Source organism: Hetaerina americana, unplaced genomic scaffold, assembly GCF_022747635.1.
Source record: "Hetaerina americana unplaced genomic scaffold, ioHetAmer1.1.p SCAF_23, whole genome shotgun sequence".
Lineage (NCBI taxonomy): Eukaryota > Metazoa > Arthropoda > Insecta > Odonata > Calopterygidae > Hetaerina > Hetaerina americana.
Window position 1 is genome coordinate 3006188 of NW_027286797.1, and position 27006 is coordinate 3033193.

At 40.5% G+C, this 27006-nt stretch overlaps 1 protein-coding gene across 1 annotated transcript in view; it reads left to right on the top strand.

The window, feature by feature from the left end:
- The first annotated feature begins 1523 nt into the window (after positions 1-1523).
- LOC139689434 (tensin-1-like) overlaps positions 1524-27006 on the top strand; it is a 297006-nt gene continuing 271523 nt past the window's right edge. Inside the window, exon 1 of the mRNA XM_071586557.1 lies at positions 1524-1776. Coding sequence (XP_071442658.1) covers positions 1524-1776 — 253 coding nt within the window. The remainder of the gene's footprint in view (positions 1777-27006) is intronic.

Here is a 27006-nt window from a genome sequence, read left to right on the forward strand (position 1 = left end):
TTACTCTCATCAAATCAACACTCTTCAAGTGAAACTTCCTCATTTCCGTGAATCGTATCGTGTCGCAAATCTTTTGATGCAACTGGATGAGGTGTTTTGGTGCCATGAAAAATCCAAAAATGAGTACTATTCGCTAGATTATATCAACCTTCAAACTTCGTGCTAGACAAATATGAGGCAGTGACTCTGAAAATCAGAATACATTTGCCTTGGCGTAAGGAATAAAAATGGCGAAAACCACTACTCAATGAAAGAAGGATAGTATTGGCACTAATATACGGGGTCGAGGGAACTGGATATTTCATTAAAACATTTTCAACTGAGATGAAATAATGATACTTAATATTTTATTAAAGAACGTCGAATTGGTCCAAATTTGCCTAAGATATATTGCAAAGAGCTCCTAGGAAAGCCTTTATGTTTGAAGATATTTTGACAATAAAGTAATTTTCCCAGAAATACTCATCGGGAATTGTTGTAAAGTTCAAAAATGATACTTTAACTTTAATAACACGTTACCAACTTGTGCTGCTGATTGCATTGCTTACTCCCACGCGAATCACAATTGAGGCACCAACGAGCATCCAACATAATATCTACTTTAGGTTTAATAATAGTTTGGAAGTATTACTCGTTTCGTTGAATTCTGACCGATTTCCCTTGACTCACTGACATTAGCATGAAAATTGAAAAACTCTTACCTTCCTGACACCTGTGCCCTCCCCCCCTCGCCAGAGCATTTTCACTGTCCCCCCCTATCCGAATGGTCGCTCCCCGAGAGCCCCGGAGCAGCCCCTCGCGAGAACGCCCCCTCCCCTCTCCGCGCGCCCGCACCCTCCACTTGCTCGCGCCCTAGAGCGCCATCAAATTTCGCGCTGCGATTCGCGAAACTTCGTCGCTGCAGTTGGAGCCACTACCCGTAGAGGTCGTTGGCAAAGCATACTGCACTGCTGCGCCGCCAGCTCCTGTCTCGAGTCGTCGTCCACGCGCGCAATCCCCCGGTGCCCCGAGAGCGCGCAAGGACCGAGGGAGGAGAGAGGGTCGGCGTTGCCAGTTCGTCGTCGGTGATCCCGACGTGGGGCGGGGGTTTCGGTTGAAGCGGGCTGGGTGTGGGGGGGGGAAGGTTTGCGGAGGCCTCTGCTCGTCCCATTCCCCGTGGGTGTCCCGCGGATCCCCACCTCAATAAAACAAATGAAAAATATGCCCGGTCGCCTCGCAATCCGCGTATTCCGATGCGAACACACCGGTCACGATCCCCTCTCGGGTGCCGTGGCACGCGGGTAGATGGGTAAAACTCGGTCCCCGGATGATGCGGGAAGGAGATGTCGCGGGGAAGGGGGGGCGACGAGTGCGGAGGGCGAACGCGGCGGCGGCCGTCATCGAGTCGGCGTGCTAGTCGCGATAAGCGAGTGGTGAAAGTGATATCTGCGGGCGTCGTCCGCCGTGAGCGGGGGCCCCAGAGGGATTTTCGGCGCGGATGGAGGCGAGCTGCCCCCGGAGCCGGCGCGTGAGGAGTGGGTAGCATGTGGGCAGTGGTCACGACAAACTCCGCCTCCGAATCCTCAGATGCCTCCTCTCCATCCAATCCCCGTTCTCAACTCAAAGTGAAATTCGCTACCCTCGTGGATAAGGTGTCGTGCGAGGAGGGTTCGGGGGGGGAGGAGGAGGCGGCCGGTGGGGGCCGGGGGGCGGAAGACGCGGGCCGTGGGGGGGAAGAGGTGGTGGCGGCGGCGGCGGCCGAGGAGGAGGAGCGGCCGGACCACTCGCTGAACGATGGTAAGCTGCCCTCTCGACACACGTTTTCCCTCTCATGCCAGTCGGGGCCGTGGTCCAATTCGTCGCGGACATTTCATTCCTCCGTTTATTCTCCGCTCATCCCAAGTTGGCGGCTGCCGTTCCGACCGCATTGATTGACCATGGTAAGTGCTCTTCGCTTGCAGAAATATACGTGCCCACCCCAATCGGATCGCTTTTCCATTCCTTTTTGTGTCGTGTCACCCGCCAACTTGAAATGATCGGAAACGCGTTTCTTGTACGCGGGTGGACAACCATTTCCTCACGGAATTATTGTCCGTAGTAACGTTGTTTCATTATCCTTAAGAAAAGCGTACCAATTAATATTTCTGATGGTATTATTTGGAGATCAATGGTGACGGTTGGTACGGGAGAAAATTATTTTTTTGTGCATACCTATTTTCTTAGATGGCCACGTATGATGAATTTTCTCACAATTACAGGATTTGTCTAATCCGTTATTTGAGATGTCATCTCGTTTGAACGGCGTGAAGGATATCCCAAATTTCTAGAACCACACCCCCTTCTTCGATTGGGAGACTGAGTGAGCACAATTATCGTCGGTAATCAACCGTGTGTTGGTTTCCGTCGACTGCACACGTTTAGCTCTCTGTTTGTAACACAAACTTGATTGGTAAGGGGTCAGGCCATCGAGTCACGCTAGGGAACATGGGATCCGAATGGAAACTGTGTGCGTGAAAAATTAGGTCCAGTAAATGATTTGAAATGTAGAACAGTCATTGTGGTATACATATACGAGGGTCATCCGGAAAGTAGTACCCGTTCGTGCCGCATGAAGTGCTGACGACGCGAGTAGCCGCTGGACGAGGTCAGATAGCTTCAGTGGCTTGTCTGCCTTCTCTGAGCCAAGTTGCGTGACGCTAGCATTGCCTGTGTTGTTTCTGTGATTGTTTACAATGTTTAAAAAAATTGAGAACGCCGCCAGTTGTGAAGTGAGGGCAGTGATTAAATTCCTCAATGCAAGAAACGTTCGCCCATGTGATATTCATCGCCAATTAAAGGAGGTGTATGGAGACAATGTAATGGACGAGTCGTCTGTTCGGCGGTGGTGTCGCAACTTCAACATGGGGAGGGGGAACACACACGACGATGAGCGTTCGGGGAGACCGTCTGTCATTACAGACCAACTGGTGAGCTCAGTTGACGAATTCGTGAGGAACGATCGGCGCGTCACAATTGATGACATCTGTGAGCATTTTCCCAATGTTTCTCGAACAATTGTTCATGAAATTGTTAAACACCATCTGCATTATGCAAAAATTTGTGCAAGATGGGTCCCTCGCGTATCTCAATGAGCTGGCGGCGAAGGACTATGCAGCAGGAATACAGAAACTTGTCACACGTTATGACAAATGCCTTAATTTGCTTGGAGATTATGTTGAGAAGTAGTTTAAAGTATCCTCTTTCAAATAAAATTTTTTATGTTTGTTAATATTTACTTTTGTGTCTTTATTTCACGAACGGGTACTACTTTCCGGATGACCCTCGTACTTAGTTCTGATTCCAGCAGTGAATCTGCTCCGCATGAATGGGGATCAGCGGCCCTAATTAGGAGTCAATTAATCTCAAAATGTTTGAATAATGAATAATTAAGAGAACCTTTTCCGCTCAATATTTTCCGATTGTATTCAATTTGCGTTGTAACCTGACCGCAATGAGCACAAAGTTTTTCCCTGTGTTTCATGTGGTAAAGGTCTTTCGACTGTTGGTGAGCGGGTTTGTGGCACGGGCAGTGAATGTACCTGAAGTACTACGAGGTCAAATTATTTCAAGTCTCTTTTATGCTCGGGGGAGGAAAACGGTAATTTGAGTTTTTGTCAATTTATGGGAAAAGATTTATGTTCCAACTTTGTGTTCTTTATGACCTGGTATTTGAAGCATGATGGATTCCTCACGCTATGCACACCCATTATCTTTAAAGAGTACCTTCGGATATGGTATTTACCCCGTACATGTAATCAAGCATTGCTTTTAACTCAGGGAGAAAATCGTCCTCAGCCCTTTCACATTCCTTTTGCCCGGACTGGTTAGCAGTACGCAGGTCGTTTACGGCCTTGTGTCCCGATTTGCGTCTGGGTGCTTTCCACCAGAGAGCAATGTTTAGTGCAACGGCTTTCATCCGTCTGTTGCATTGAGTTAAGCATTCAAATCGAATGCCCGTTTGACGAAGGTCTCATCCATCGATCGCCAGTGTGTCACTCTCAAAATGCATGTTCCGTGCAACACTTCCATCGCAGATTTCATGACTAGTAATGACGACGCCGGTGAAATATTTCTCTTGCGAAACCCATCCTCGTGGGAGGAGAAACACTTCGATGTGCGCGAACAATAGAGTCGGTTGCGTGGAGTTAAGTCTTTCCCACCGTGTGCGCACTGGTACGGCGTTCTGAATGTTCGGTGCACGATGCAGGTGCTTCGTCTCACGAGGGATATCTTCCCATAGACGTGAGAGCAGTGCGATAGGAGTCTTTTAACTAAGTGAGCGGCGCCACTTTCGCACCGGCAAGAGAATACACTTCTTAACTACTTGGTAAAAGAGATCAAGTCAGGAATGTTGCGAGGTCAAATTCACAGATTAAACCGGTGGTTTCATTGTTTAAACAATTGAATTGTCAACGAACTTCAAGGAACATATTTTTTAAATCAGCGGATTGAAAAAGCATTGAAAACCGCACTGCGCTTATCCATGTTATTTGTGCAAACCGCAATACACATTCATTTGAATGCCACCCAATCGAACAATTTAGTATCCGAAAAAGTATCATATTGTCCAATAAATGTCGCTTGACATGTTGAATTTAGTTTCTATTTGATGAACGGGCTTATAGTTCAGGGCTTTTGGTAAAATCTTTGCCCAGAATAGCAACCGTAGATTACACGGGAATTCATTTGTGGAATTGAGTACTTTTTCCGTGTGGGTATTTTTCAAGGGGAGAGAATTGTATTGCTCCAGGTCAGATTTCCTAATAACAAGGCCGATACTAAGTAGGAGCTTTTGAAGAAAAGTTTTAAAATTACTATTCTACAGTGAAGCTCTTATTGAATCTTTTCATCTTAGCCAATTTTTGGGTTATCACCGGTAAATCTGAGGTTGATGTGTGGACACACAACCGAAAAGCTTGGCCTAATTCTAAGCCGTCGTCGGAAGACCATTAAATAATTTCTTAGTTCTACGATAGTGACATTATGTTTAAATTATGAAGATAAATATCATTCCTATGTATTATGAGTTGTATCTTTATTTTAAGCCACCATTGATGGAAACTTGATTGATGTGCAAGATTATGTGGTGATTTGTTTATTTTTAAAGTGAATGGCATTATATCTGCAGTACAAATAACGCCTGAAGGTAAAGCATCCGTTGAATGCAACGTTATTTCTTTTTAGGGAAATATTTTTCTATTTCCTGTTCAATGATTGATCTAGCAATGTTAATATATTTAGTTATTTACGGAATTATACAATTCGATTGCATTAAAATGTGTATTATTTAGGGTACCGATTATTAATTATTTGTATGAATTTACCCGTAAAAATTGCTTTATAATTCTATATCTCCACATATCTGTGATTCGGTTATTTATGACTAAAAAAATCCTAATGTTCCTTTCTCTCCTGCAGTAAGTGGCATATCAACACTATTCTGATCCAATGGAAGGCAATGAGCGAGGTAATTTTAGGTTATTGCAAGTGTTATTGCAGGTGTCAGGGTAGGTTGGACGAAGTAATTATTTCACAGTTCCCATTTCACACTGGTCCTTTAAATGCTATTTTGAGACGTTTTAAGCGTGGCGATAACGATCTCCACCACGATGGCTCTTGGGAATCCGAGTATAAAATATTCTTTGGTCCAGTTTCTGACATATTTTCTTGTATTTAATATTAAATATATCACTGGCACCATTCTACTCGAAATGTAATCCTTACTGATTGCCAAGTAACTATTGGCAAATTTGCTTGATTGCAAAAATATATCTCTAATGGGTAGATTATCGTTATTAGGCTTGTTCTTTACGGATGATACATTATTTTCTCTTACGTAGAACATTCTCAACACTTTATTAACGTATAAATATATTTAGCAATGTTAGATTATCGCAAAAGGATTTTGTAATGGAAAAAGATTTTGCTAGTAACGATTATTTTTGCAATAACTTGAATAAATTCTTTTTTGTAGAAATATCACCGCTCAAAACATGTATCTCATAATTTAGCTTAGAATAAACGAATGAGCTGTAAAACAATTCTTAAAATGGGGAAACTATTTAACCAACTTTATTTACTCCTGTGGGAGAGTTGGACTTAAAATATATATGTAACAGATAGCTGCTCTAAATCTGGTGCATGTTTTACTTTTGAAAGCATCACTGCTGCTCTCACTGATGGCTTTTTGTGCATCAACTCCCTAAAAAACTGATCATTTAATGTCAGTTCAATTTTTTGACCTCTCGAAAATATTGTTTATATCTTCTTCCAAGTGGATTTTATCAGTACCATGATCTAACTCACCTATTAGTTCCTTCGAAAGATTCCACTTTCCGTCAAGCAACCTTAGGTCTTTAAAATTTATGCGTATAGTATTTATTAGAAGCAGTCCGAAATTCCCTTTTAAACTTTCTGGATTTAATGGATTTGTTTGCTAGACCCTCGTTCAATGAGTGACATCTACATTTCTTGCGCGAAATCTTCGAAATACATTTAAGTGATTGCTCTGTCATCATACACTTAAAATCTTTGCGGTTCAAATATTTTTTTTCTAAGAAAATAATCCGCTTGTAAGTGTATCATGAGTTAGGAAAAAAGCCGTGCAACCATCATTTTCCCTAAAAAATATGCTCCAATCTTGTTCAGCTACTAAATTTATAAGTTCTTCAATATCGATATGTCTGCTTTCATTGTTTTTGTTAATCCTAGTCAGAATTAATTTTTTTGTGAAGCGCGATATTCATTCATCACTTTCCCTAATGCTAGGAAAAGTCGATCAGATGTTTTTATCATTTCCCTAATCAATTAATATTACCAAATTAACTCTTGAATCCCCTTAGGAAAGCTACAAGCGAAGAAAAAAAGGATTAGGATCCTCTGCCAACGTGAGGAAATTATTTCCTCTCTTTTAAGAAAAATGTTTCACCCTTGGTCTTTCTAACAATTCATTCTATCACAAATGTTACTTATTAAATAAAAGCGTAATAATGACAGTTTTATTTTAATTTGTGTGGGCTACTCGCCACTTTAATTATCTGCCATTGAGATATACTTTTTCAGTGCCAACTAAAAGGCTAAGTTTCACCTATTTTTCGTTGTATCTGTAACAACTTTGCCCATAAAAGATGTTATGTATGTTTAGATACACGTACATTAAAATGTTTTGCAATGCAATATTCAAAGATTTTTTGCATGTGGATAGGTAGTTAGAAGACTCTTGAATTTTAGTTGGATCACGGGAGAACTACTTCAAGTCCCCATTGTATACGGCGCTTTAAATTTGGAACACTTGAGAGAAAAAGGACACTTGAGTCTCGTTTAAGAATCTCATAATTTTGACTATGAATTAAAGCTTATGATTTGCACTGAAAAAGTTGAGGTAATGATTGGATAAGGCCTAATATAGCATTAGAAATAATTATGTCTGAAACAATACCATTTGCGGTAATATTTACGTGATTTGTGCCGTAATTAAATAGAGATATCACAGTATTGATATAAGTTCAACTTAACTTTATACTCTTGAAAAGAGGAACATTCTCAAAAGACATTTACGGAAAATTTATAAGAACGGTAAGACGCGACAGCGAATACATCTGCAGATAAATTACGCCCCTCCACAATTGTTAGCAAGAACGTCACATTAACTCTAGGATGAAATTGGGGTTTTATGGTGCTCGAGATGTATAGTGGCGTCTTTTATGCCGCTCTACGTGAGCCATCTTCTGGCTTGGTGACTCATGTGTTAAACTCGATCTAGAAGTCAGACCGTCAAGTGATACAATATTGAGTGCACTTTATGGTGAAAATGGATTAATAAGCACAAAAACACCGCTATAATGTTACCGGGCTTATAAAATGAACCTTATGAATCGTCAGGATGGCGTCTCCTCTTTTACTCATTTCTTCCGTTCTGTCCCCATCCTTGCGCACTTCCGCCTATGTCACAGTCACATTGTATTCAATTCAGTCTCTGTCTTGTCTCTTAATTCTCTACGGTTGCTGAGAATTCTAATATTCTTGATCTTGTGAATATCCTCGACCAGATTGACGCATACTTTTCTGGGTTTACCCCCTCCTTAGCAGCAATTTACTCTTCTATTCTATCTCTCATTCATTTTCTGAGCTGGAACAAACCATTGTGATATATCTTTTTCTTATTTGTTTATTACTGTTTCATTTAATACATCTTATTACTTGGCCCATTTAGTTTTCACCCCATCCCTTACATTATTACAGCAAGAAGTCATCAAATACTCCGCACACCCTTTGATTCAAAATGTATAGTATACTTATCTTTATCTACCTAGTTTTCGTTTCAATGAAATAATGTGAGAAGAACTAAAAATATAATGTATGCGTCCTATTTTCGGTGCCTTGGACCAACATACATTTTTTATGTACTGCTAATAATACCAAAAGCATATCTGCCAGCATTCTCACACATTTAAAGCTCTTCATCTCGTATCAAATAATTTTAAAACTTTCCACCAAGTTATATAAAAAAAGCATCCCATACTCATTTATTTCTCATTTTGCATTCAACATACCCTTCACAACATTCCCATTTAATAAAGCTTTCTTTTTGTACCTTTCCCTTCATTTCATTTCCACTTTTACCTCACTGATGCCTCTTACGGTTTCAAGATGATTTAGGCTACTACCCTGCCATGTTATAGTCTTCAAAAAGAATGCGTCATCTTAATGCAATTTTAATCACAGAATTATACATCTGATTGAGACATTAAAAAACCCACTTCCGATTGTTTTCATGCTAATCAATGAGCATTTCTGATTTTGACTGATTCAGCACGCAGACCCCATTTTCTGGTTTCGAATCGGTCAAGTATCAGCTGCTGAAGTTACATGGAGAAGAGACGGTTGTTTGTGCTCCAGGATACACGCTAATAGATTAGGCCATGAGCCTGCCAATTTAATCAGGTGCGGAAAAGAAACAACAGTTTCCCTAACCTACCTAGGGAAGTATATTTTTGTTTGGGCCTTGAATTTTAAACCTCTGAATTGAAAATCTTGCAGCTTGTTCCCTGGGGAGGATATTTAGAAGACCACACGACTGGGTGGGGGAGATCTAATATCTCTTGACAGACTAAAAATTGGGGCGCGCTAGACATTTCGTTTACAAAATTTACTACAAAAGCGAAAGGGAGGGTAGGAAATCATCAATATTCGTTGAAAAAGCAGAAAAAGTTCAGTTAACCTTTCGCGATTAAAAATGCTTTCATTAAAAATGCCCGCCAGCTTTCTTATGCTATGCACGAAAATGTCATTCCTTTCACTTGATTGACGACGACATACTGTAAAGGTATGAGTAGACGACGATATAAAATTAAAAAGAGATATTCTGCAATATTTTTCGGCAAAGGAATCACGAAAATTTGATGATGAAGATCTGTGGTGTATCACTACCCACGACAAGTGAATGAGACGAACCAGAAGGCATCGACCCGGGGAGTGGTGCATGGAATGGTTTTTTTACTGGAAATAAATTATTGATTTCATCTCAGTTTTGATTATCAAAGAACGAGGGAAATCCCAGAAGTACCCGACCCAACAAAGGAAACAAAAATTTTGGAAAAAAAATTATTTATTTTCAATATAATCTCCTTTCAGCGCTATTCACTTTTCCCAGCGATGTTCAATAAGTTTCATACCCTTTTTATGATGAGAACGGTCTTGCTTCACAAATAGCCATTAGCTGACGACAACACTTTCTCACGGTTGGGAATTCCTTGACCATCGAGCCATTTTTTCAAGTATGCGAACAGAAAATAATCCGAGGGGGCTATATCTGGCGAAAATGGTTCTTGAGGTAGTAATTGCAATTTAAGTCATGCATTTTGGCCATTGCAATAACAGATTTGTGGGCTTGCGCATTGTCTTGATGAAACAACACTTTCTTCTTAGTCAAATGCGGCCCCTTTTGCTTGATTTCTTGGCTCAAATGTTGCAATTAGTTTGCATAATACTCGACGTTGATAGTTTTTCTTTTTTCAAGATAGTCAATGAAAATTATCCCACGCGCATCCCAAAAAACCGACGCCATGACTTTGCCTGCAGTTGAAACGGTCTTTGCCTTCTTTGGAGGCGGTTCTCCCTTTTGAAGCCATTGTTTTGATTGTTCTTTTATCTCGGGTGTGAAGTAATGGACCTATATTTTATCCATGGTTATGAAACGGCACAAAACTCTGCTTTATTGCTGTGAAACTTTGCTAAACAATCAATTGAAACATCTTACGACACCGGTTTTGCTCGAGTATGAGCATACGCGGCACCCATCTTGCACACAGCTTTCTCATGTCCAAATGTTGAGTTAATACCGCACTTTTGAAATGCCTACGATATCCGATAGCTCGCGCTTTTTCATTCGTCGATCATTGAATCACTATGTGGATTTTCTTCACCGTTTCTGGAGTCATCACCTCATTTGGTCGACCAATGCGATGCTCGTCTTGACAGTTCGTACGGCCTCGTTTAAACTCTGCCACCCAATACGTATTTTACTGCTGTAAACGAAAGCGCAGACTCACATAGAGTAGAATCCAGCTCAGATTTTATATTGGTTAGGCTGAGGCCTTTCAAATAATGGTGTTGCATCACATGACGATGACCAATTTTCTCCATTTCCAAAAATTCATCGAAAGCGTTCCCTATTGATGGCTGCTAATCAAGCGCTAAACAACGTGGCGTCTTCAAACTTGAAACATATGCCTTACAGAATGTGTACCTTTTATGCCGTGGAATAGTTGAAACCACTACCGCCATCTCTAGGTCAGACCGGATACTCCTGTGACCACCCTCGTATTTAAGAGTTTGATAAAGCTCCATGACGGGAACCAAATGTGTCGTTCGATTTATTTCAACTCTGGGATTAAGCATTATTAGAATTTATAAAAACGCACGGCTTTGAGTCGGAATGTGATATTTTTTTATTTACCTTCAGTAAAGTTACATATGTAGAGATGTATGTTACAGAAACAGAATATAGAAGATGTGCATTGTTTTGTTTAAATGCATTCTTGTAAGTTCCATCTTGCCTCCGATTTGCTACTTCTTATCGAATCTAGAAATTCTTCCATTTCAGGAATTTGATTAGAAAAGTCAGTGATCCACGGTGAAGTCCATCTCTCATTATTCCTGCCCTGAAATCAATACTTAATTACATAAGGACCCAGACGTTTAAACGAAGTAAATATAGCAGGGAAATATTGCTTCCGACTATTTTGCTTCGAGCCATTTCCTTCCCCGTTTGTTTTCGCTTCATAATCGATAGCACTGCTTCTTTAGAATTGATTTCAGCCCCGTTTAGAGCTGAAACCTCAACAGTAAACCACAACCGCCGCTTTTCTCATCGGCAGGTAACATTTACCAGCCACAATGCAATTACGGATGAATATTTATCCCAGGATGTGAGGAGCGTGGTGGTATTAGATGTCGTTTCGTTAGTTGCTCTGTGAAAGGCTATTTATGCGTGTATTCGTATATTTTTAAATTCAATTGATGCATGACATAACATACTGTATGTGGAATATAGACCGGAGCAATTACTGAAAGCTCCACATCGATATTTTTATGTTGTAGTTATTTTGCGGAACTTTAAATTTGAAATAATTTCGCTGTGTGTTTATGCACTGAGTACATATTTCAGTCAAGAGGCCCCTGCTCTCGAAAGAAATATGGCGTGTGGGGGATCACTATCGTACTCCATCAACAAAAATAGACAACGCTAAAAAGCTTGCCAAATCACCTGCTAAAGGGTAAAATGTCGTGTAGTTTTTTTACACTAAAGTAATGGAGATAGAATTTCTGAAAAATGGTCTACGATTTTGTTTAGCAAAATGAAAACAGAAAACCTTCGAGATCGACTACAATACATTTTATCGGCTTTGAATAATATATTAACGTGTTCTCGTCATTTAAAATTTCTGTAAAATTATCCGTATTTGTCCTTATTATTGGTTGAAAATCTGTTTTGAAAGGCAAAAACCGTGCGTTTTATTTCTGAATTCACGCTCACTCGGCAAAGTGATTACATCAGAAGGACAACTGATGCAGGCCAGGGCGAATGGTCCTCTTAAACTTCAGAAACGACATCAAAGCCTCTCTTTTCGTGTTTCTCGTCGGCAGAATTTATTTCGATTCCATGACATGGTGCACGTGCATATATTCCCAAGATGCAAGGGCGTCAAAATCCCGAGCCAGCCGGCGATTTGGGCGGACCGGTGATGAGGCCCACGCCGTGAGACAAAAGAGGCGAGGGTTGAGTTGCCAAGGGGGTCTGAGAGAAACCCGGCACTCGACTCACGCCCTTCCTCGCCACCTATGGGGGGTCCACCCCCCTTTCCGGTGCCAGCATTGTGGGAAGGGGATGAAGGGGGCACTGTCGGGCATGCAGGGAGCGGGGCTTTCAGAGCTGAAGGAGGGGGTTGTCCCATGTGTGGAAGGGGTCGGGGCGAGGACCTTGACGAAGAGGGGAGGGGATTGGACTGCGGGGGAAGTGTACGTCGAGCGAAGCCAGAGGGGTAGCCACGGACGGCCACAAATTTATAAAACACGTGGCAATCTCCCACAAAATTTACCATTACCCGAAGGTACGTCTGTGTTCTGGAAATCTACTGAAAAAAGATTGTTAAAATCGCTCAAATTATGCAAGATCTATCTTGGACATTGATAGGGAACCTGGGGGCAATTACTGCTCTCTCTATTTTCGTACTCTTTGCAATTAACGGCTGGTTAATTGGATATCCATGTGCGTGACGGTCAGGTGGCAAGCCTACTAATCGAATCTGGAAGGGATTCTTACCTCATACATGGAAATCAAACGGATCGCGTGTCAGATCCCGAGGGAATTCCTTTGATTGGCAATTCCCGTCTTACTTCCCGAGTGGAGGGGTCCTCGACGAAATTGGAAGGAAAAATATGGCGAAAATATGTACCGAAAATGTAGAGTAATGTTCGCCGTTTTCCTACACCAATGCTTTTTTGTGGTTAGAATGTTAGAAGCATCTCAACTGTCTTTAACATGACGCTTTTAAGATGCACCAGCCTCCGCCATTTTCCTTAGGGCATTGCGGCCGATCTGGGGACGATGACAAAGTTAGGAATGTCCGTGTCTTCTAACTACGAGGGTAGGCTGAAAACTAATGCATACATACTTGTGGACCACAAACAAAATGACTTTCAGAAGCGTTTCTTTCAGCATGTCGAAGTATCATTCCCTCTCAATGTGCATACGTAGGTTTGAGGTCGTTTCATTCATCCAGTGTATTTCGAGAAGCGGAAGACCGGAGACGTGTCCTAGTGCTATGTCAACGCGAGCTAAACGTGCTGTTATCGAATTTTTAACTGCTGAGAAAGTAACTCCTACTGAGATTTATCGTCGTGTAAAGGCTGTTTATGGTGACGATGCTGTGGATAGGTCTACTGTTAATCGATGGGTAGCAAATTTTCGTGGTTGCGAGCCTAGAAAAGCCATAATTGTTGATGAAACACGCAGCGGACGCCCGATCACTGCCACGGACGATTAGCATCGCAAAATCGTCGAAGATTTGATTCAAAATGAGCGGCGAATCACTCAAAAGTGTATTGAAAACCATATTGGAATATCCTAAGAACGTGTTGGCTTCATTTTTGAACAATTGGGATACCGTAAAATCTGTGCACGTTGGTTACCACGCCGCTATCCTTCTTTTATTCATATTGATAAATTGAGTGCGCCTTTGATTGATATTCTATGGTGTTTAACCGATGCATAATATGTGTGGCATGAACTTGTGACGCCTTCTGTGAAGTGTATGAAAGGGAAAGCTACTCATTCGTATTATTTATCGCCCATTACTCCTGAAATGAACGTTTCAACTTGAATAACTGATTTTGGGGAATAAGAAGGTGGAGTTAATTTTCATTGATAGCATACCATTATTTTGATATGAATGAATGAAATACGGTAATTGACATTTTAAATTTGTAAAAAATAATGCTGACATACAAATTAGGGATTGTGATTGCCAACAAAAATGCGAGCAACGCATGCCTCGCAAACGAGACGAAGACCCTATGGAGGAGTGTTTGTTCATGAAATAGATGAAAGATTCTTTTTCCTTTCCGTCTCTGACGTTACGCTGAAGCCGTCCGTTGAAGTCGAATCTCTGTGCTCTCTCCCACGGCTGCCAGGAGAGCCTCACGAGGACACCTTTCGGGCGTTCCCTTTCATCCCACGTACACGCCTCACCTCAAATCACGCAGACCATGGGCATTTGCGTCGCCATTTGTTTGCTTCTCCCAGGGAAAATGACTGAGGAATAAACGAAATATAATAATTTAATAAATCCCCACCTAATCTCCTACGCACTAGATGATAATTTTAATTCGCTCGTGGGTTGCAGAAACGGAACAGTCATTGCAGTGGGCTGAGCGAGTCATGCCCTGTGTGCCGGCACTTGGTCTCCTGGAAAACGGTTGGGGCCACTGGTCTTTACTGTTCAAATCGTATGATTTTGACGTGCTTGTTATTGGAATCGTAGTTGCCAATTAGGCGTTTCGATTTGATCTTTGGACTGCTTAAAATTTGTTTTCTTTGTAATAAGAATGGGGCATGAGAAGCAAGAGTCAGTGCTCCAGTTCCTTTTCCTTGTATTAGGATAGCCTAATTCGTCGATATATTTTGTAGTTGCAATAATCGTCTTTTTATAGCTTGAATATGCTGCCCTCAAGTGTTTTAAAATGGTTGCATTACTTGCAGGTCATGCATTGCACGCAATTCATCTGGCCCACAATGTTTTATATTATTATCGTAATATTTCATATCATCGTATCGTATTATTTTATACATTATCGCATTAAAATATGGGTAAAGCCATTGCAAGGAAAATACGGTGCTTGCTTATCTTAGCTATTTGAATTTTCATAATATGAATTGATTTGAAAAGCAGTATTTTATTGGATTGCCTTGCTAGTAAGCACTTTATGTGGATCTTTGAACATTTACAAAACATGGAATTAGTGGAAAATGCCGTATGTTGAAGGCTCCAGATTTGGGAGACTGTCTCCGCATGGAAAAGTTAGGTGGATACAAGAAGGAATCAGACGAAGAAGGATTAGATATGGTGAGAGGAGTTGTTAGGGTAGATGCTAAGGGGGCAGATAGTGTGGGCAAAGGAGAAAGAGGAGTAGTATTTCGGTTGTAGGGTGTGCCGACGACGAAGACGAAATCGATAGGCATTCGGAGGTTGCAGGCTGTGATGAGGGTGGGTGTCGGGCGAGGAGGCCAAGGGAAGTCGTTTTGGGTTGCTTGCGGGGACTAGAAATTCAAATGGTTCGAGAGAAGAAATAATTGAGAGCAAGGAGCATTTATACTTTACGAAAGTATTTTAGAAGTATACCAATATACATTACCTAAGTTTAAACCTTTTAAGTTCGTATGAACTAATTTTTTTTAAACTATGAACTGACAATAATGAAAATATTTTTACCTAATAAGGGAACGGTGAGGCTTTCCTGCCATTTTTAATTGATATTAGCTCTCTGAATAATATTTTGCGGACGGGAAGTGGTAGGGAATAATGATATTCTGGAATGATCCGGAACACGCTTCATCCCTCGTGATAGAATGTTTCGAAGTGTGTTTGAGTTTGAGAAATAGTGCTTGGAGTGGGGATTTCATTTTTATTGGTCGCGGAAAGAAATATGAAGATTATCTCAAAAGAAATCCATGAATATGGCGTGTTTTGTTAGTATATAAAAATAACTGAGTGCCAATTAAAACATTACGAGTTCTCCCCAATTCATGTTGTAATCTTGCAGGCTAAGAAACCACGGATATAAAAATTTGATACCATTTTAATTGAATTGAAAAAATCCATTTTATGTTTCCAAAATATAAAATAGGAGCAATAATTTCATTTTAAAGTCACAAATATTCATAAATATGAATAGAAAAAAATGGATAAACGCTTATTGTCCACGAGCTTAACAGAAAACAAATATGTTGCGGTCTTACCTGTTTGAGCACAGAACTTTTTCAGGCTTATGATAGTGGGTGCAGTGAGAATTTGACTATAAAATACTGTTCACCAACAAAATTTTACTTTCTCCTGAAACAGTTATAAAGATAAAATGTATGCGTAAATTAGTGGCTTAAAAATAGTATCACTAATGAGATATTATTTTTTTAAACATGCTAAAAATAGAAGTACGCGAAAATAGTAAAGATGATAATATTATTTTGTATTTATTAGGCATACATGCATAAGTTGAATGTAAAAAAATCCCGCATAAAAAATACTTTCTGGATATTTTACGAATTATATTGAATAACCGGGGTACGATGAAGAGACAAAAAGTGCCACCAAGAAATTTTATTCTACGCCCACGATCAAAGTTTCGACAAATCTGGTCGAATCAGATGAATTTCCGCTATATTTGCCAAACCTATATCGTGGGTGTAGAATGAAATTAAGTTAAATATTCTTCTTGATTCCACCAAGAAGAATATTTTATTCTAAGGTGTAGAAAAGTTCCATCAAGTAAAGTCTGATAGTTTGTTCGTTGAAGGATCATAGTTCAAAACGAAGGAAAAGGAGATTTTGCACCAAACTATTTTATTATTGTGCATAATTTCATCGAACTGTTTTAAGGGGATAAAATATTACATTTTTACAGCAAAAGAGGAATTAGAAATCAGAAATTTTTTCAACAAACTTATGATGAATCCATAATATTATTTATTATCTTAGGATATAAAATTAATTGCGCCCATTGCTTTATGAAAAACCCGGCGGGGCTGGATATGTGTTGGAAAATGGCAAACGCTTAAGAAGGGTTTGGAAACCATTGATGGCGGTAGGCGTTCTGCAAGTCTCGGTGATCAGTGTCCGAAGACTTAAAGAAATGGGGGAGAGAAATCCAAGCAACAGGTGGCCGGCAGCCCAGGCGGGTGCGTCCTCGCCATCGGGGTGATTTGTGCCCAAAAGTTCAAAGTGACATCACCGTTAAGCCAACTTGACCAATGAAACTTGAATGAATGGGATTAGCTGAGGTTTCCAGCTAATACTAAGAATTTTTATGAAGAAATTCTGTTCTGCGATGAACAAGCACCATAATCTGGGTAAAATGTGACCCGAGTGGTGTATAATTCACCGTAGTAACGAGTATGGCATTCCATTCTTCATGAATTTCAAGGAAGACCATCATGAATAATTAACAAGCAACGACAGGCAGTAGCGTAAAGAGAGTGAAATATAAATAATGGGAGTAAATAAGATGGTAAAATATGGGTAAACATATGGGGAAGAAGAAGGTAGTTCTGTTGGTAGTTTGATTGCTGGGTACCGATGGTCGGATAACGAGGGGAGGTCACGGGCACAGAGATTGGGAATACCAAATTTTAGAAATGAATAAGATTAAAGAGGCATGAACATTTGTGATTACCCTTTGGCATATTAAATTGAAAGTCGGATTATAATGGTTGGCTAGAAAGTGGTAGCAAGAGAGAAAGAAAGGAAATACGTAGCTGTCTTCTGCAGATAAAATACACCAAAAGTTAAGGAGATTAGTCATGAAAAGAGTATGATAGTACTGGGAAATTTATTCGAGGAACTTTGATAATTAAGATCTGCTGGTAAGATTTCAGGAAGTAGAAAAAATGCCAAATCGATAGCGTCCTTGTCTGACACAAAAATGAGAACCAAGTGCAATATACTGCTAATAACGAGGTGCAAATTTGAGCAGTGAGAATCTTCTATTGGCGAAAAAAATAGAGCGGAAGATTCCAGGTAGCATAGATTAACAACTGGACAAATAAAACGAGCAGAGCAGAGATGGTACAGAGAAGTTGTATGTTGTGAAGAAGACAGTATCGGAAGTATGAGAATACCTCTCATATAAAAATAGCAATTGACGAGTAAAATAGGAACACCAGGCGAACGGATTACCCGCAGCGAGAATGAGGGATTGACGAGAGAAGAAAAATACAACATTCGAGAAATGTAGAATAGATAGGCTTCCTCAAGACGTTGCAGGACCAGATCGATCGGGAAACAGAAATAACTTCTTAACTTGACCTGAAAGTTGCTCCAAATAAATAAAGAAAAGTATGAAGGGGTAAACCAAAGTAACGAACAGTATCGAAGAGAAACTTTGGAGAAATAAGGAGAAAGATATATATGTGATGGAAATGGGAATATAATGATAGAATACGAAGTTAGATGGGAAGGGAATTTGGAAGACTCTCTTAAGGGCCTATAAAGCGATAGGAAAGCCGATGAGGTGAGCGAAGGCGACCGTGGCCAGAAATATAGAGAATTGATTACAGAAAAACAGAGACTTGAAGGAGAAGAAAATGTCTGGAGAAGAGGTAAAATGAAGTAAAGAGTTTAAACGGAGATTGAGGTAAGAAAATTATGATTGCATCAATCAGACAAGTTTTACGGATAGATTGCCGGAAAAATTTGATAACTAATTAATTGCTGTAATACCAAAGAAAACGGTCCAGCGAGCGGTTAAGGAGCGCAGAGCCGTGAGCGTGTCACCACATGTGTCCGAAATGCAAAAAGAAAAAGGGTAAACAGGGAAATGAGGGAAATTATGCTCTAAATAGGGTCACTGGTAAACAACGAAACCAATTGCACTGCATGCTTGGCGTTTGTGGAAAAGGCCTTCGACTACTTGAAGTAGAATAGGTTATAAAAAGTCAGGGTAACTTGGAATGCATTATTACGACAGAAGAATAATCTGCCAGAATCAAGGATTCAAACTGCCACAGTAGACGAAAGAAAAATAAATGTTAAAATTTACATTTGCATTCGGCAGTTTTCTACATTCTCAACAGAAATGCTAATAATTTACTTAAAAGTTGCAGTGAAATGGGCACAAGTAACGGGAATAAAATATGAAATTCAAAACATTTAACAAAAATTTCATATATATATTTGGTATAAAATATATATTACGATTACAGGTTTCTGCACGCTTTTTGGTGACAGTGGGAGCTGCGCACTCACTTTTTAAGAGAATCCCATAAAAGCAGCGACGTTAAAAAGTGGTGTTTTCACAAATTTCGGCATGAAACTTTTTTTTAAGCACATGATTTCGGTTGTTCATCTTAAGAAAATTTTATTCATATTGTTTACTAAAAGAAAGTATACATCCTATGTTTAAATTATCGCGGTAGTTTTCTTACTTGACACCGAATAACGATTTTCTTTTTATTTCGTCCGGTTGTTAAGGCTTCGTTGATGGTGGTTCATTCGTGACATTTGAAATCCTTTTCAAATTTATGAATACCTGTTTTTTCCGGGCTTAGATAAATGTAAAGTTTACACTACCTCATACTCATAAAGTTTACACTACCTCTACTCAGTTCATACCTTATGACGACGAGTAGGTGTCGAAACGCGTAGTATAAAATGAAATAAGTAAAAGGTGAAGTATGTAGTTTTTATTTAATTGAATGCTATTCCACCACGTCTCGTCTATCATAGTTGTATTTGTTTCTTTATATCCCTTCCCAGCAATTGGGCTTCTCTGTATTATTATCGGTGTAATGGAATTCATAAAAGGCTATTTTATCCAATGAAAAAATATTAAACATTACTGAAGGTTCAAAACTATTTAAATCTAATTGGTTCAGAATTCTCTTCGAATCCATCGACAAAGGTGTCTATTATGTTTGTTGCTTTTGTCTCTGCTGCTTTACAAGTTACTATACCTAAAATTGATGAATTGATTTTTCTTGTCTACGTAGTTTGGTCATTTGACACCGCATTAACACCCGAAACTTTCCTTGCGATTGCAGCGTGATTTAGATGAATAACCTGGACTAAAAAATCATTTCAAATATTTTATTATTTATGTTACTCATCAATAAGAGAAGTTATTATATCTGAATGAATAGACTGACCCTTATTATAGCTGAATGAATAGACTGACTGCGGCAAACATTTACGATATATATACGTATATATATATATATATATATATATATATATATATATATATATATATATATATATATATATATATATCCCTCCCCGGACTACAACCTTGACGTGGTGGAAGGGCTTGTGCGTTCCGATGACCCCTAGAGCTGTGCTGGCGGGAGTAATAATTATTGCTCCTGGTAGGGTCACCCATGCCAGATAGATCGAAGGTTAGGAGCCAGACCAAAGGTAGTCCACGCAGCGTCTGTTCCTCAGTGAGGTGGCTGCAATTGCGTCTGACCCCAGTGGGGCGGCCAGTAAGTGATGGTGTCACGTTAAAAACACTATTGAGGAAGGCAACGGGAAACCACCTAAATAATCATTCCCAAGATTTGAATGATGGACAACACAGAGATTTTGAGTCCTGGCAACTACGGGGCTCGGCCCAATCGGCCGTGTGTCGTGCCCGGCAGTGGGGAGGCAAGGCTTCCGCGGTCGTCATCCCACGAAACCCTTGCAAGGGAAAACAAGCAGCAGCAGGACAGAAGACGCAGGAGAAGAAGACCACATAAGTTAAAATAGGAACGTGGAATGTTAGGACAATGATGAGGACAGGGAAATTGGAGAATGTTTAGCGAGAGATGGGAAGGGGATATATAGATATTTTAGGTCTATGCGAGGTGAGATGGAAAGATAGCGGGGATTACTGGAGTGATAATTACAGAATAATATACAGCGGCGGGGACGAGAGCCAACAAGGGGTTGCCATGGTATTAAATGATGAGGTAGGAAGAGGCGTAGTCATCATAGAGCAGGTAACAGATAGATTATTACTAGTAGAGATAAAAGCAGAACCGACGAGCTTGGTTATTATTCAGGTAATACCCCGCCGACCCCGGTGGCGGCGGGGTAACGTCCTCATCTGCTATTCCAAGGGTCGCGGGTTCGATTCCCGCCTGGGTGAGTTTCCCTCCATCTAGGGCTTGGGTGTTTGTAAATGTGACCATTGTTATCGTTGTTAACAGTTCGATGTAAAGGCCAAAATGCGCTGTTTTCGGACTAATTCTGAATAAATAAATAAAATAAATAAATAAATAGGTATACATGCCGCCAAGCAACCATAAGGAAGATGAGGTGGATAGGATATACGATCAGTTAGAGGACATAATCGCGAGTGTTCCTGCAGGGTAACATTTGATAGTGATGGGGGATTGGAATGCGATGGTAGGCGAAGGAAGAGATGGTGACGAGGTCGGGGACTACGGTTTAGGCACAAGGAATGACCGCGGGGAGAAATCAGTTCAGTTCTGCAGGAGACAGGGGCTAGTCATCACCAACACTTGGTTTAGACACCACAAAAGACGCAGGTATACATGGAAAATGCCAGGTGACTCAGAACGGTATCAGCTAGATTATATCCTGGTTAGACACAGGTTTAGGAACAGTGTGATAAATTCGCACAGCTTCCCAGGAGCGGATGCTGACTCTGACCACAATTTAGTTGTTATGAAATGTAGCGTCCGTTTCAAAAAGATAAGGCAGGGGCGGCGAGTTAGAAAGTGGAATATAGAAGCATTAAAGGGTTTGAATAGGAAGGAGTACCAACAGGCGGTAGAGGAAAACATGGAGGATGATAAAGTGTTAAGTACTATCGAAGAAAAATGGGAAATGATCAAGAAAGGGTTATTTAAATCCGCAAAAGACACTATTTGAATCATTAATGCGAAAAGGACTAGGAAACCATGGATCACGGATGATATGATTACAAAGATGGATGAGCGGCGAAAATGGAAGAATGTAAATACATAATTAGGCAAAATGAAGTACAAAGAATTAAACAATAAATTGAGGCGGGCAACAAATAAAGCAAAAGAAGCATGGTGGAAGACGCAGTGCGAGGATATGGAAAGTCTGCAGAGGAAGGGTGAAATTAGTGCGCTGCATAGCAAAGTTAAATCTTTATCGGGAAGTAAGAAAGGGAGATCCATGCTAACAGTTAGAGATAAGGTGGGTAAGGTAATACATGACACACGAAAGATCCAAGATAGATGGAAGGAGTATATAGAAGAACTGTATAGTAAAGAACTTAGACCAACAAAGTTACACATAGAAAAGGAACATGATGTAGAGGGAGATAGCTTAGGTCCAGGCATACTAGACGATAAGATAGAAAGGACATTAAGGGAGATGAAGCTAAATAAGTCCGTGGGGGTGGATAACATTCCCGCGGAACTGCTGAAATGTTTAGGCAAATGTGGGAGGAAGAGGCTATATGGGCTGATCCGTAGTATTTATGAGGAAGGAATCTGGCCGGAAGAATTTGTGAGATCAGTTTTAGTTCCTATTCCAAAAAAAGTAAAGGCTACCTCATGTGAGGGCTATAGGACAATAAGTTTGATATTCCACGCAGCTAAAGTTGTTCTCAGGATCATAAACAAAAGGATAGAGAGTAGAGCAAACGGTTACATAGGGGATGATCAGTTTGGGTTTAGGAAGGGGAGAGGTACGCGTGATGCAAAGTGATATGATAGGCAAAGAGGCTTTCACAAGGAGGAGGGATTTGATGACAGGGACGTTGAGTAAGGATGTTAAGAAGAGACTCGTAAAAACTTTGATATGGGGCGTAGCTATGCAAGGCGCGGAAACGTGGTCATCGGAGCAGGAGGATAGACGTACTTTTGAGATGTGAGTGCGGAGAAGAATGGAGAACGTGAAATGGACAGAGAAGAAAACAAACGAGGAAGTACTTGGTATGGTGGGCGAAGAGAGGGGTTTGTTGGGAGAAATCCTATGGAGGCAGGAAAAGTGGGTGAAGGGTGCATTGACCGGCAGTGGGATGTTGAAGACTGTTATTGAGGGGAGAATGTTAGGGAAACGAGGAAAGGGAAGGAACAGTATAGGGATGTTGGACGGGATGAAGGGAGGAAGAAAGTACTCAGAGATGAAGAGCGGTCTGATGTAGAGTAGGATACTGGATTTTTAGTTTTTTTAGGAATCACAAAATATTTATTTAGTGACTGTGTCCGTCCAAAAACCTACCTTAACCGGTAGATTACCTAATAATAATAATAATAATATATATATATATATATATATATATATATACATTATATCTTCATTCTGGGTCATAATTAATGGGTGGTAATTTAAACCTCTCGTATGGGGTTGTGCCCAAGACTAATCTGTTGGCTGATTTGGCTATTAAGTGATGATTTGTTATGCTTTGTGAGAAATGAAAATTTAAAGTCTTCGATCATTAGTTTTGTCGAGAAAACTAAGGCGGAGCAAAACCTAATATTCCGTTTTTTTCTGCACACATGGGCAATATTTAATGCGATTTGCTTTTAAAAATCGAAAAAATATATTTCAGGTACGCAAATCATTTAAATTTTTCCTCTTTCAAATAAGTTCAACATTCGTTTTTTGAGGGGATCCAGCTCAAAATCCCTCAACAGTCTAGGCACGATGTTGCCGGCGCCACGAACTCCTTCGACAAATCTCGCCGCCCTTCCCGATGCTTCTTATTCTAGGCTCGTAGACTGGAGGCTTTTGAGATGTGAGTGCGGAGAAGAATGGAGAAGGTGAAATGGACAGAGAAGAAAACAAACGAGGAAGTACTTGGTAGGGTGGGCGAAGAGAGGGGTTTGTTGGGAGAAATCCTATGGAGGCAGGAAAAGTGGATGAAGGGGGTATTGACCGGCAGCGGGATGTTGAAGACTGTAATTGAGGGGAGAATGTTAGGCAAGCGAGGAAAAGGAAGGAACAGGATAGGGATGTTGGAAGGGATGAAGGGAGGAAGAAAGTACTCAGATCTGAAGAGGGACCTGATGTAGAGCAGGGTGTGGTGTTTTTCCAGGGGTCACATATTATTTTATTAGTAATTATGTCCATCCAAAAACCTACCTTAACTGGTAGATTACCTAATAATAATAATATATGTATATATATATATATATATATATATATATATATATATATATATATATATATATACATATGTAAAAAATGTATGTATGTATATATAAATTTATATATGTTTCAATGATCATTATTATTAATATTTCAATCCTAGGACTGATTTTATTGCAGCTGCTACCTTCTCCTCTATTTAAATGCAAGGCAGCATATTCTAGGGAGAATACTGTGGTCCATTGCCTTCCACACCGCAGCATTGGTACCGTGCACTTCACTCTCCACCCAGATGATGCCGGGGCGACCCACACGGTTATAACAATTTTGAAAGTCTCCCGGACGTGAATAATAATGTATAAAATTAGCAGTAGTGGACACAGACAAAAACACAGAAACACACAAAAAAGAGACACTAATTTTCGAAGTTTCGGTGGTCGCAGCCACCTTCCTCAAGGAAGAGAGGGTTTGTAGAGCACTATCTCCAACCGATAGTCCATTGCCTACCGTCACACACCATAGATTCTTACCATTTCCTGGAGAGGCTAAAATCAACCTCCCTCCCTCCAGATACCGAGATTCCTGTGGCCACTATAGGTGCAACATCCCTATACTAATCGATTCTCCACTCAGAAGGTCTCTCCGCTCTCAAACACTACCTCTCCCAACGCCCTGAGCCACATACTACCTTGATCAAAAATTTCCCGGAATTTATTCAGAAAATTAAAAATACAAGTTTATTCATCTAAATCTATATTGTCCCCTTCAAAGTAATCCCCATCGACTGCAACACACTTATGCCAGCGCTTGATCCAATCCTCGAAACATTTTTTATATTCGGTTTTCGGTATGTCCATCAGTGCTTCCTGCGATTTTTCCATTACTTCCTCTCGGCTGCTAAAACGCGTTCCCCGTAATGGTTTTTTAACTCGATTGAACAGAAAGAAGTCACAGGGAGCCAAATCAGGTGAATTCGGTGGCTGTTGGATGGTATTTGTTGCATTTTTCGTCAAAAAATTACGAATAATGATAGCACTGTGCGACGGTGGTGCAAAACCCACGAGTTTTCTGCCCACATTTCTGGTCTCTTTCGGCGAATTGCTTCACGCAAACGTCTCATAACGCCCAAATAATACTCTTTGTTTACTGTCTGGCCTTCTGGCAAAAATTCTTGATGCACTACACCGTTGTAATCCATGAAAACCGTCAGCATTGCCTTCTTTTTTGACTGAAAACGACGTGGTTTTTTTGGTCTCGGCTCATTTGGTGAACGCCATTCACTTGCCTGATGTCTGGATTGCGTGTCGTACTCATAAACCCACGTCTCGTCTCCAGTAATGATCCTTTTGATGAATGTGGGATCGGATTCAGCCTCGCAAATCATGTCTTTTGCGACGTCAACACGGTCTCTTTTTTGCATGAAATTGAGGTCTAACTTTGCTGCTACACGACGGAAACCCAAATCATTAACCACAATGTCTTGGGCGGATCCATAGGCAATGTTCAAGTCCTCCGCTATTTCTCTGATGGTTAATTTGCGGTTATTGACCAACATTTCTTTTACTTTATCAATTTTTTCACCGACTTTCGATGTCGATGGTCTGCCACTGCGTTCATCATCTTCGATTGACTCACGACCACTTCTGAACCGCTCGTGCCACTGGTAAACGACCGTTTTTTTTAGAGAATCGTTGCCGAAACACTTTTCCAACATTTCCAACGTCCGTGCGCCACTAAATCCGTTTTTTACGCAAAATTTAATACAAGTTCGTTGTTGCAAATTTAAATCCATTTCTGCAATTGTAAAAAATCGCCAACACACACGGAGATAGATGTACTCTTGGCTACGTAACTTTTGCAAATGTCAAGTTATGACACTAAGATTTAAAGGGAATATCAACAACAGATGTACCAATTTAACAAAAAAAACAGAACTCAAATCGGAACGATGGGAGCGCCACACGGTGGTTATTCCGGGAACATTTTGATCAAGGTAGTATATCCGCACAGATCCTTAGCATTTCCGAGTTCATCCTCACTCGAAACTCCTCCTTTAACGATAAATTCTTCTTGCAAATCAAGGGCTGTGCCATGGGCAGCAGGGTCATCCCTTTCTATGCAAACCTCTTTCTTTTGTCTCGCAGAGAAAATATTCCTGTTAAAACAACCCCTGAAGCCTCTATGTAGCTCAGATACATGGACGATATTTTCCTTCTCAGGCTACATGATACCGATTCCCTGAAAACTTTCAATTCCGACCTCAATGCTTCGTCCTCTCTCTCCTTCAATTCTACGGGTTCCTCCTCAAAAATCACCTTCCTGGATGTAAACGTAACATTAATAGACCAATAATTTCACCCTTTTGTATGTATAAAACCCACGAATAAAGAGCAATACTTACATTATGATAGTTGCTACCCATATCACATCAAACGCTCCATTCCTTATTCCCCATCCATAAGAGGACACAGAACTTGCAATGATCCCGACTCCCTCGATAATGTCATCTCAAATCTACACTGTTTCCTCCTCAAACGAGGTTATCCCGAATTCCTCCAGAACAAAAGGATCCGAAAAAATGCCTGCACTCCGAAACCTTCCTCCGCCGCGAAACCCCAACCTCTTTCAATTTGCACCACATCATTCTAGGGTTTAGAATCTGCGTATAATCTCAAAAGATCTCCCCTTTCCTCAAAAATCATAATGCCACCGCCAACCTTTTTCCCAAATGTCCCTCTGCTACTTTCAAACGCCCCGCCAACGTATCACATCTTCTCAAATCATCCAATTCACTTCTTAAATCCCCGCCCCGTCCCAAAACCACTCCCATGCCATGCAATAAACCTAGATGCAAAACATGTCCTATTTTAAAAACCAAAATCACATCTCTGTCCCACCTGCTTTTTAGCTGTTGCCCACCAATTTTTCTACTCTATTTTCACATCTAGCAATGCAATTAACCTACTGAAGTTCCGAATTTTCCCTGCATCTTATATTGGGCAGTGTACAACATCCCTTGATATTAGAATGAACCACCGGGCCTCATGCAAGAACTCTTCCTTGATTGATATGCTCCCTATCCCCAAACACGCCTCCGGACACAACACTCCTTTTCATAAATGCTGTGGTGTATCCATCTTTG